Raw genomic sequence first — 12,540 nt, 5'->3', positions numbered from 1 at the left:
ATTTTTACTGTAGAAAGCCTTCTTTACTGCCTGAGAATCAGTTCTGAAAATTAGTTCCAAAAATCCATTATGCACAGCCCATTCTCCTGCAACTAGTATTGTAATCACCTCTGCATAAAAGTTTGTAGAGACGTTCTTCATATAAACACTGTTTCGACATGAGTGAGGAGGAACCTTTTTCCAAAAGCGATTATCAACTCTTACTCCTGATTCTTTTAAGTTGATTTTATCGGATTGGGGTATATTTTGTCTTTCTACCGAGGAATGATCTTTCAGTTTTTAAGATAAGAAACTTCTTTTAATATTTTTACCACTGTATTTTGAAGAAGTATAAGTTTCCTGTCAAGTGACTGAAAGTTGTATTCCGTAAGATCACGTTCACGGAATCGATTCAAAGTTTCCTTTGAACAAGATTTCGTTTGATCATCAGTAGATGTAGAAGATGGTTTCTCATCCTCTTCTGACTTGATGTAGTTAGGCAGACTACCATCATCATGATCTGTTTCAGATGTGACTAAACATCTTTTGTTATCACAATCTCCAAAAGTCGAGTAAGGGATTTTTGTTTCCTCATTATCATAAGAAATTAAAACATCATCATTAGTCAGAGTCATATGATGCATCTCTTGATCTTGAGTAAGAGATTTACCAAGAGCTTCTAATATGACAGCGAGATCCATATTATCTTTGGCTAGAATATTTAGTTGATTGTCCTTTTCTCTGATCTCATGCTTAAGAAGATTAGATTTTGTCTTTAATATTAATATCCGTGTAGACATAGATCTTATTGGCTTTAGGAGTTTTACCAACTCTTTATCACTATCTTCTTTTTCATCAGAGATAGACTCAGATGTTTTCGGAACTCCTGGATCATGAGTCAACGAAGTAGTAACATCTTCAATTTTTGAGTATTCATACTCTTTCATAACGTTAACTGAATCAGACATAGATTCAATTCTTATAGGTTGGATCGCACCAAACACATATTGTTAGATCTTTTTGTGTTTGCCTACTCTGATACCAATTGAAAAGACGAGGGTACCCAAATACACTACAATCTTTAATTTATCCACCTACAAGTCCTCTACTGAAATTGATTGTCTATGGACAAAGTCGAGATAATACAACGAATCGGTTCACACTTCGTGTGATCGTCTACGGATACGAGATCGAGACAATATGACAACAAGATAACTTGCGTGATTGACTATGGATACAAGATCGAGACAATACAACAAAGAAGTATGATACTTGATAATAGGTTCGGACTTAGCCAAACTCTATAGGATAACTATCAAGTATATTCGGAATTAACGTTTGTGTATTTTACTTCTAATTATAATAAAATAATTATAATTGCAGAAATAGAAAAGTAAAAGACACATCAAAATTTTGTTAACGAGGAAACCGCAAATGCAGAAAAACACCGGGACCTAGTCCAGAATAGAATACTCTCCCAATTAAGATGCTATATAAAATCTAACAAACTTCATATAGTTGAGACCAAGCAACTAAACCTATATTTCACCTAGTTTCTTCAATATCCATGCGCTTCCAACATTCAATAAGTGCACGCACTAGAACAATTCCTTTGGATCGTATTCCAAACAGTAAAGGAACAACAAATCTGTTTGGTAACAACTCTCTTGATTCTTTCAGATGAAGATATCTCAAGTCATATGCAAAGACTCTTCTGTTTAACCAATAAATTCCTTTGCCTGGTCAGATCAATCTATTCAATAACTACAGAAGTAACAAAATTTAGATTTCAAATCAAACAATATAGAATCAACAAAGAAACTATAAAATGATGCCGATCTTACACAACTAATCAATCGAATAAATCTGATTCTTAGTTAGATCCCAGCCGATCAAGGTTTGTGCACACCAAAGATATAGAAACCAAATCAGAAATCTTCGCTGTCTTCAAATATTCTTTAATCTTCAATAAACACCTGCACAATAACACTTGAATCTCTTATGATTAATAACACACAGTACGGAGTCTGTTAACAATGGATTATCACAAGACGTGTTTAGATCTACAAACAGTTCTAAAGATCCCGTCGATACTTTGATCTAGTTTGAGTGAATCTTATATCAGAAGAGAAGAGTCTCAAGAGTAAACAAAATAGCTGTAATCAAAGTTCAACAACCGTTGGTCAAGCAAATCAATCGAAAACTAAAATAAACTGGAATTATCCAGTTTCCCACCAATGGTACTCGTAAACGCTTCTTGATCCCACAGGAGTCTTTAAACGAGCGGTCGTAAGAGATTTTGCCTAATTAGGGTACTTTCCTCTCCGATTAGACGGCTCCACCAGAAACAACAAAAAGATGAAGTTTGCATGGCTCTTAGGATAGTTTGCTCGAAATGGAAACTTGGGTATTTATAGACCAAGGATGTTTGGACACCAAGGGATTTCCAAAACCGAATATTCTCAAGATATGCAATAAATGCCCAAATCGGTTTTCATAATTCCTGGAAATGCTTTGTCCAATATTTTCGAAATCTCACTAGAAAATCTCCAATTAGTAAATGCACATTACCAATTTTTATTTTCCAGAGATATGCATTTAATTGTTGGTAATTAAAAGCATATAAAACTAATAACCTTAATTAAAAGATTCTTAATTTATTTCGGTCCGGGATCTCCTTGAGTTATTAAGGAATATCTTTGAACAATAAGAGATAAGAATTACTGAGCATGTTCAAAGTATGTCGACATCTTTTCTTTGTAAATCCTCTTTCACATTTACAATCTTGGAAACCATTATACCACACTTCCAAACAAGTTAGAATCGGTTCATTTGTATTCCAAGAACTATGTGATTGATCAAATATCAATTCACTAATCATGGGTTTACGGTTTTACCAAACACAAGGATCGGTTCTACTTTAATATGGTTACTGGGACCGGTTACATCAGTTATCAGGATCGGTTACATCAATTATCAGGACCGATTACCATATTTTCATGGTATTGATCGGTTATACAAGTCACTAGGATCGGTTACACCAATTACTAGGACCAGTTACACCAATTACAAGGATCAATTACACAACTCTTTTGTGATTCATTAGCAATTACCATTGTACAACATCTTTTCCTTCTATTGCCTTGAGCCGCGAATGTTTCTGAAGTTGAACCAAACTGAACTTTTGTATGCTTTTATTGTTGATTTCTTTCCACTACGTGGTTTGAAAATTTTATCCATTACTCTAACAATGCTTACTCACGATAATGTTCCATGAAAATATTTTGTATTATTATTGATTCTAATTTAAAACTCTGTTATGAAAAGTTGGGAACAGGGATGTGCATCATCTTATCGAAAATTAACCCATCCATCCTTGCTGGCTATATTTTCCCCGATGTCATGTGGATAGCTGATACGTTATACCTATCTTCTCAATTCCTCTTTAAATTAAAGTATGCCTATTGCTAGATATACATAATCTGGGACAGGTAAAATCTATTTTATGAGGTGTGTATAAGTCCTTAATTAAAAGAAAATTACTTGTACCCCCACTTTGAAATGTGTATATACATATGAAAAATATCTTTCATATCTGATGAGATCTTTTTTATTTATTTCTATTCATCTGATTGTAGGTCCCGTCGTTGCAGGAAGAAAATCTGAAGAAATATCAATGTCGCTCACCATGGCTGAGAAATAAGCCAATCTGTCTAGGTGTGCATTTAGATTAGATTTAAATCTTTTAAATTCAAGTAGTTCTTGTTGTTCACTTTAAGCCTTTATTTTTATCAATTTTAATAATTGTCTTTGAGTTATTAATTTGGAAGATATATTTGACCAATCACTAATCTCACTTCAGAACCTGGTGTTACCTCTGGTACCAAATCTCTTGGTTTAGTATCCTTTACGTGATATTTGTATACTTCAGGCCTTAACTGGTTACTTCTCTTTGAGCTCAGATTACATATAGTTATGTGTTGATCTGTTGATGTGTTGGTTATTGAGTCTTCCAACTTTAATTCAACTCAACAAACCTGGAGTAAATACGTTTAAGCAAGCAATTGTCAAGGTTTTAAAGGTATTTGAAATCCTTGAACACTCCTTTTTTGTTACTTGTAGTCATGATGTCTTCTTTGCTGGATGGCTACACTCGATACAGTTAGACTAACACCATTGAATCTATATGCAAATGATAAAATTGTGATTAACTTAAATCATTATTATCCAAATCAGGAAAGCCCTCATCTTGGTTCATTGCTTGCTATAATAAAATCTATGGTTTTCCTACGTCATGATGCACATTGTGTTTAGTGAGGATGTAGAGGTACGAGAAGTGGCACTTACGTGACTTCTTAAGCTTGCCAAGGATGAACATTGTAAGACTAGCAACACCAGTGTGCCATGCTTAAAAGTGACACTCATGAGACTTCTTGAGATTAATAACAATGAGTAATGTAAAACTCTAGCAGCAGCGGTGAAGTGTGCAAATCAAAATAGGAAAGAGGGAAAGTTATCTGCTTATATTGGTGGCGGCTAGGTGATAGGGGGTAGGGTTCAGTTGTAATTTATCAGTTGAACACCGTTTACCATGTATAATTAGGGGTTAGTATCGATGGCTAATTAACCAACTATTGCTGGTGTTTAGGATTGTCTGGTAGTAGTATTTTTTTATAATATTAGTTAAGGCTACTACAAAAAAACTCCGTTAAATTTATTTATATTACAGTGCAATGTTTTCTACGTTGAATATTTTTGTTGGCGTAAAGGTGAATGAAGTGAAGGTTGATGCAGATATCCGAAATGAAATGAGGGGAATTAAAAATAAATGTTTTCTTTTAATTAATTATGCCAAATTTGTTACACTAATATATAAATTTGACATACCTTTTAGTGTGATTTAAATTAATTAAAGTCATACTTATTAGTGTGACCACTAAACACCATATTTATGAAACTTATATGTGTGACAGTAATTAAGAAAACACACATACTTCTGTAATATAAGTTCTGTGTTGGTGCAGTATATTAGCTCCATTTTTCACTTCCCAATCAAAATTTCCTTTTATAATATTTATACCTTTTTGAATGCTTGTAAATCCAAGAGAGTTCGTAGTTTCTCGACTGTTCGAAAGGATTTGAGTCGTGGTAATATTTCGTTTCAAGAAATTTCACCCATGATTGTTCTTTTTCTGTCATTACGCTGTTAGCCAGCTTTGTTAGAAGGGCTATATTGAAATTATGAGGATTCTTTATTCCCAAGCTCCCTTGCGATTTTTGTTTACACATGTCGATACGCCTTTACATAACCATCTTTGTCTTTTGATCTATTTTTATTTCACCAAAAATTTCTTTGAATTTTATCTAATTTATCTAAAGTGTCTTTTGGAAGAGCTAGTATCTGCATTTGATACGTTGGGTAAAGCTTGTAGGATTGACTGAATTAAAACTGTCCTGCCCGTTTGAGATAACAACTTTTCTTTCTAACCTTGTAAAGTATTGTAGTATTTTTGAAGTCGCGGTTCGAAATTCTCTTTCCTGTTTCTATCAAAGAAGAGAGGGGTTGCGAGGAGGTATCTGTCTTTTTTTATTATCAACGAAATTATTAGGATTTTTGTTATTATTTTTCCATGTTTGGGATGAATTTCAAGGTTAAAATATATATCTGATTTTTGGTGATTTACCATTTGGCTTTGGTAAACAGAAAAGAATCATCTAAAGAAAAAGGTGGGAGATAGCAGGGCGTGTTTGTTTATTTTAAGCCCCAAGTCTGGGCTTCACCTGATGCCTAGTCGGCTATTAAGGCAATGGGCTGGATGCCCCAGTAAAGTAACGGGCTGAAATATCACTTAAGTGATCCTCTGTTGTGAATTAGTCAATAAACTGAAGGATCTATCAAGAAAATTTCAGATGAAGCAGCAAAACCAAAATGAAAACCTCATTTTTGTCACTCTTTTATAGCTCTAAGAAAAATCCTCTTCTGATACTCTTTCTCCCCTCTCCCTCTCTCCAGTAATCGCCAGAGAAGAAGAAGAATAAGAGATCAAATCTCTAGGCAGAAAAAGAAAGGGGAATAATGGGTACGTTGGGAAAAGCGATCTACACGGTTGGATTTTGGATTCGCGAAACTGGTCAAGCAATGGATCGTCTTGGTTCTCGACTTCAAGGAAACTATTACTTCCATGAACAATGTATGCCTGATTGTTGTTATTTATTATCATACCAAATTCTCTTCATTCATTTCCTGCCCTAGAAAAAAAAAAGAATTTCTAATTTTGGTATTTTACATTTTTAGGGTTTAGCAAACTTAGGTTAATTTACTTATTTTTAGGCATAGTCGTTTCAATATTTTTATTTTATTGATCGTGCCTTTTGCTTTTTCATGTAATTGTAGTATCAAGGCATAGGACATTGATGAATATGTTTGACAAAGCTCCTAGTGTTTCTAAGGATGCATTTGTGGCTCCTAGTGCATCTATTATCGGAGATGTACAAATTGGAAGAGCATCATCAATTTGGTATGGATGTGTTTTGAGAGGTAACAGTTTCCTGGTTCTTTTAGTTTTGTCGAAAATTTGCACAAGTTTTGTTCTGATATAGGTGATTAATTCTGATTAGGCACAACAAATTGGGAAGAAAAGTTGAACTTTAAGAATATCGAAACGTTTGGTTTTTTGTGTAGGTGATGTTAACCATATCAGTGTTGGATCCGGAACGAATATCCAGGACAACTCTCTTATTCATGTAGCAAAAACAAATCTCAAAGGGAAGGTATTACCGACCGTTATCGGAGACAACGTTACCGTAGGTAAAATAACAAGTTCAAAACCTTTCCCAATATGATTATTGCAGTTTGCAAGTTTTTGCATTACACATTTAAAAAGGTTCTTGAGTTGTGCTTTACAGTTTTCAGTTTAAACTGAGCAGGTCATAGTGCTGTTTTACATGGTTGCACTGTTGAAGATGAGTCATTTGTCGGTATGGGTGCTACCTTGCTTGATGGTGTGGTTGTTGAGAAGCATGGCATGGTTGCTGCTGGAGCTCTTGTTAGGCAGGACACGAGGATTCCAAGTGGGGAGGTTTGTTTGCAAATACTTATTCTGGAATTGTATAATCACCTGTTTTGTTCCCCTCTCAAGATATGTTTCAGAGTGTGTCAACTTTGTAAATTGGTTTCATTATAGCGTTTCCTGGTTCAACTGTGTTGATGATAGCATTCGCATTCGTTTGTGTGAAAAAATCATTAGGTTAGACTTATACTGAACAAAGTGGACTCTGTTGATCTCAAGAAACCATACTGCTGGCTGTGACCATAGATTTTGCTAGTTTAATCATCTTATCATTTTTTTTGTTTGCTTTTAAAGTGATTAATCATTTTAAACATGCTTGGGGCTGGCATTTTTAGTGATTAATCGTTCCATGTGACTATAAAGAGCTTTAATGTCTAGCAACTTGTTTCACAACAAGGATTAGTTTCCTGTTCCCGGGTCCAATTTCATTTGGTTAAGTTGAATGCTAACTCAAGAAGAAGAAATCCTATAGGTAGAGGAATGACGGGTTGAATAGCATGTCAGCTAAGTCTAGCTATATAACGATGACATGGTTACTCCGGTACGAGGTGTCCGATTAGGAAATGGGAGTTGGGGTTTATATTAAGTACATTCTTTTTAGGATATCTTAATAGATCCAGGTTAATATTGAAGAAAAAGGTAGACATGTTTCTTGTTCACTTTCTTCTTCCATTTTTTCAAGTTTAGAAAGCTAAGATGCAAAAATATAAAGTTTAAAGGCTGGCATAGCTGTTGCTGTGTCCATGTAAGTTCAACACAGTGAGATTTGGAAAACAGGGTGACATTGTTACACAGAAGTCTAGATATTTAGCACGTTTCCGGTTCAACTTTTTTCATTCTGGTGTTAACTACACCAAGGCTAGATCTCACGGGTTAGATGCATTGAAAGAAAAGCTCTTTACATCTTTTTGTTTTCTACTTCACATTTGTTATGTGCCACACTGTAAAACAAGATAGTTGAGTTGTTATTGGAGCTGATTCCTGCATCAGTGTTGTCATATTATGTGGCTGTTTTATATGTGAAAAAAATCCATAGGTGATGCCCAAGGTTTCAGGATGCCGTTGGAGGCTTGATAGCAAGTATTTATATTCCATCTTCTAGATGTGTAACTGAGTGATCCTTCTCCATAAACTATCAGCATGCCATGTATTCTTCATTAAGAAGCCTTAACACAGTTATTATAATTCCATCTTCTAGATGTGTAACTGAGTGATCCTTCTCCATAAACTATCAGCATGCCATGTATTCTTCATGAAGAAGCCTTAACATAATTATTGTAATGAGTTCCAAAGTTACCTAAATATGCAGGTTTGGGGAGGAAATCCAGCGAAGTTCCTGAGGAAGCTTACAGAAGAAGAGATAGCGTTCATTTCTAAGTCGGCCACCAACTACTCCAACTTAGCACAAGTTCATGCGGCTGAGAATGCCAAGGGTTTTGAGGAGATCGAGTTTGAGAAGGCTTTACGCAAGAAGCATGCTCACAAAGATGAGGAGTACGATTCTATGTTGGGTGTTGTTCGTGAAGTGCCCCCAGAACTAATCCTTCCTGATAACATCCTACCAGGAGACAGAACACCCAAAGTTGCTGCTTAAAAGAAAGCTTTTCACAAGGTAGAGAATCCTCCGAAAATCATTGAGGTTGATTGTGAAGGATTTTTGTTGTTACGTGAGGATTTCTGGTGATTGGAATCTTTTCTTTTTCTAATAATTTTGGGACCTGGAAGCCTTTCAAGATTTATCATGGCGTGTCTGGTGTCCCGGGCATCCTTTTCTTTGTTTATTATCTGAGTTGCCATTTTTGTTTCTACACAAACTGGTGCCACAATTTTAATGCATGTTTATTTTCTTTTCTTTGATTCCTAGATTTCTTTCAATGAAAGCTGTAGCTTTCTTTGGCATGGCAGTAATAATTAGTTCATCCTGACCTTCAAGTAACATCTGCTCATGTTCCAGTGTAGTTACTGTTATATGCTTTTAGAATCTCCCTGTTATCTCAAACAATGTTGAGCACGATCGCCCTCTCTTAAATGCAGCTTAGTAGGTCATCAGTGATTCTACTGATAATTATGGTGGGTAAGAGGTACACAATGGACGAGCAAAAGTTGGAGCAAAACCATATTTGGTTAGAAAATGAATCGCAGTGGAACGGAACAAAATTATATATGGTCGAGATTTCTAGGGTTCGGGAGTATATTTGGTCTGCAAACTGGAGCAAAACTATATGGTGGAGCGGAGAGGGGCTCTGGTATGATAACCGTTCGGAGTGGGACGGAGATTAAATGTGCACACGATGGTGGAGCGAACATATAAAGTCTGCCCGTTTAATATAAACCAATATATTAAGTCACAAGCATTTGTGGCACATGTGGTGAATCATCACCAGACGGACATATAAAGTTCGCCTCACTTGGGCGGACATATAATATCCGTTTGACCAAATTTTGATCCTTCCCTGTTATTCTCCACCACAGATTATACAGTAGAAACACTATTACTTAATATTCGATTATTTAATAAACTCTCTTAAATAATGTTTTTATCCGGTCCCAAACGGGGGACAAAATTATAAATTTGTTATAAACGATAGTTTATTATGTAGATGTCCCCTTTAGTGGAACCCTATTACTTGGGCACGAAATATGTAAACTCTATAAATAGAGTCTTAAACCTTTGTATTACATACTTCTCTAACAAGAAATCCCGCTCTCTTCTTCCCCTCTATTTTGTCTCTTTCTCTATTTCACAAGATGTTATCAGCACGCTCTATACTAAGCTATCAAGGATTAATGGAAAACAAGATTCCTATATGCTCTGCACTAAACTATAACTTTTTTTGTTTTCTCGTAACACGTTTTGAATCAACATTAAATTTTATTATTGGTTATTTTTTTTACAGTGGATTTTTAATTTACATTTGTATGTTCGTTGTTACGTATGTATCTTATCAAATAACAAAAGAGATGAAAACTCGTGGTTGGTGCTCAACACCGTGTTATGCATGATTTATATGGGCTCATACCAACTCTATTAGGGGCTGATATCAATCCACCGATCCAATGGTCAGAATCGCCAGGATCTTTTTGTCCTATATGGACTGGTATCAGCTCTCAGTAGAGCTGATATCAACCCGTATAAATCATGGTGTTACGGTGTACGTGACTGAAAAACTAAAGTACAAATTGACGTTTAGTCCCAAAGTTTGTGGGCTTTGGACGCTTTAGCCCACTCATCTGAAGCCCAGTACCCCCTAGTCCAAATAAACCCCGCGTGCGACAGTTTAGTCCAAACATGGACGAGTTAGTCCAAAAGCAAGACGAGTCCCGAGTTTTCGATATACCTTAATTACCCTTGAACCGATTCCATATATATAACAAGTGTTTTGAAATCGATTTTTTTGGATCCCAATCATGAATTCAAAATAGGGAGCAGGTCAGACATTAATTTTGGGAGGCGATTTAACAGTTTCAGAGAGGATTTAATCATTTCTTCATCATAATTCAACTTCAGGTTACTTTCGAAAATGTTCTGAAGTCGATTTTTTTGATTTCATATTTTAATTCACGACAGATTGAGAGATAGATCGATCCAGATATAAATTTCGGAGGTGATTTATCAGATTCATGGAGATTAGGTTGGATTTGATTTGTTTCTGCAGCATAATTCAACCTCAGGTTAGTTTTTTTTTTTTTTTTGGTTGTACGATCTGCTACATCTATTTTTCAGATTTGTTTCTGATTTTTTTAGTTTTTCTGAGTTTATGAGTTGATGATATGAATTCGATCTGTTACATCTTATTGTTTGTATGATTTTGACTTGATATTTGTTATATATTAGCTTTTGATTCTTGTGAAACGATTTTTGTTTACTGCTGTTTGACGATGATTTTAGTTTTATGATGCATGATATGAAATCGAACTGATATTAGATCGTAGGCTTCTGATTTATTCAATTATGTGCTCCAGTAAGATTCTGAAGCTTAATTGATGGAATATTTGATTTAGGTTTACTGTTATTTGATGTTTTGGCTTCGATTAAATGTGTAATTTCCTGTACACTGTTTAAGTTTTAGGATATTAAAATCTGAAATTGTGATTTGAAGCTTCAAATGTTTATTATAATTTCTTTTGTAATATGTAGGGGTATCAAATATGTCTGAGAAGGTTATTCATGCTGTTTTAAATCATGGTGAGCATTCTGCTGCTTTTCGTGTTAATACTTCGACAACCGTAGATGAATTGAAGCATTTCGCATGCAAGCATTGGAGGTCTTTGTCTCCTGGGAGTATACGTTTCAGCTATATGGATAATGAGCAATTAGTTTTTTTACAAGGTGATATACAACTGAAAGGTTAAATTGCTCTTATTATTCTTATTAAGAATGAAGATTTCTATTTGAATGTTGACGTGATTCAGAATCATACTTCTTGTTCTAAGTCTGGTTGTAGCACTAGTTCTGGTTCTAGTACTGCAAATTCTTGTGTAACTGAAAGTCCTAAACTTGTAAGGGTGTTAGATCATGATGCAGACAAGGCCAAGTCTCTGATTACTGATGAATAGATTTAGTGGGAATGTTATAAACACCCCTACTATCCATGGATCCTGCAAATATACCCTTATCCATTATGTATATGCCCTTCAGCATCCGGAAGATAATCAATTTAATTATAAATCTCGTAAATACCCTTTTCATGTTAATAAAAAAATAGATTTAAATGAAAATCCATATTACAATTTCAGATCTAAATCGCCTCTCTCCTCTTCTATTATCCACCACCACCATCACCACCTCCGCCATTACCACCTCTGCCATCAATGAAATCTTAACAATTAAACTTTATAGTCACCATCAACAATTCATTTTCACTGATTTTAAGAGTTATTTCAATGTTAGTCGAAGGTCCAGATGATCGAGATAAAGATTTTATTTTTTTCGATTTTGGTTTCTGGTAATATCGATTTGATTTGTTGATTTAGGTTGTTGATTTTCTGGTAATTATGGATTTGATTTGTTGCGTGTTTGGTTTAGTTGAAATTAAAGTAGTTACCGATGGATCTGAAAAACTCCGACGTATCATCACTGCCTTCCCAATTTCGCCGCAACCACCACGATATTTAGTATTGAATCTATATTAATTTGATCAATTTTGTTTTAGAACTGATTTTTAAGTTTTCAATTTTCATGATATTTTGTAGATATCGTTGATTTTAATGTAGTGGTTGTTGTGGTGGTTGTTGTTGATGATGTTGCAGTGGAGGTGATGGTGGTGGTGGTTGTGAAGGTGCTGGTGGTGGTTTTTGTTGGGATGGTGGAATGAACAATAGGGATCGACTTAATTTATAACTATTTTGGTTTCTGAAGCAGATTTGGGGACTATAACATTGGGGATTTTGTATGTATCATTTACTTTTTGGTTGTTATTTTCGTCGACAACAACTAGGATGTTGGATCAAATAGTGTTTTTATTCTGGGTAATACTGGATACTAGTTATA

At 35.0% G+C, this 12,540-nt stretch overlaps 1 protein-coding gene across 1 annotated transcript; it reads left to right on the top strand.

Moving 5' to 3' along the window:
* Positions 1-5,908: 5,908 nt before the first annotated feature.
* On the top strand, positions 5,909-8,906 carry LOC113333697 (gamma carbonic anhydrase 1, mitochondrial-like). The gene is made up of 5 exons (XM_026580127.1): positions 5,909-6,170; positions 6,374-6,517; positions 6,662-6,787; positions 6,907-7,058; positions 8,359-8,906. The coding sequence occupies exons 1-5, from the start codon at positions 6,056-6,058 to the stop codon at positions 8,641-8,643; spliced, it is 822 nt and encodes a 273-aa protein (XP_026435912.1). The 5' UTR covers positions 5,909-6,055; the 3' UTR covers positions 8,644-8,906.
* The last annotated feature ends 3,634 nt before the right edge of the window (positions 8,907-12,540 follow it).

Source organism: Papaver somniferum, unplaced genomic scaffold (genome assembly GCF_003573695.1).
Source record: "Papaver somniferum cultivar HN1 unplaced genomic scaffold, ASM357369v1 unplaced-scaffold_133, whole genome shotgun sequence".
Taxonomy (NCBI): domain Eukaryota; kingdom Viridiplantae; phylum Streptophyta; class Magnoliopsida; order Ranunculales; family Papaveraceae; genus Papaver; species Papaver somniferum.
Note: the sequence above shows the minus strand (reverse complement) of the source record. Positions and strands in the feature narration are given on the sequence as shown.

Bases quoted from the DNA above. Each gene is read 5' to 3' on its own strand.
- LOC113333697 (XM_026580127.1), top strand. From the start codon at position 6,056: ATGGGTACGTTGGGAAAAGCGATCTACACGGTTGGATTTTGGATTCGC. The intron at 6,171-6,373 runs GTATGCCTGATT...ATGTAATTGTAG, and splicing joins CTATTACTTCCATGAACAAT to TATCAAGGCATAGGACATTG. The intron at 7,059-8,358 runs GTTTGTTTGCAA...CTAAATATGCAG, and splicing joins CGAGGATTCCAAGTGGGGAG to GTTTGGGGAGGAAATCCAGC.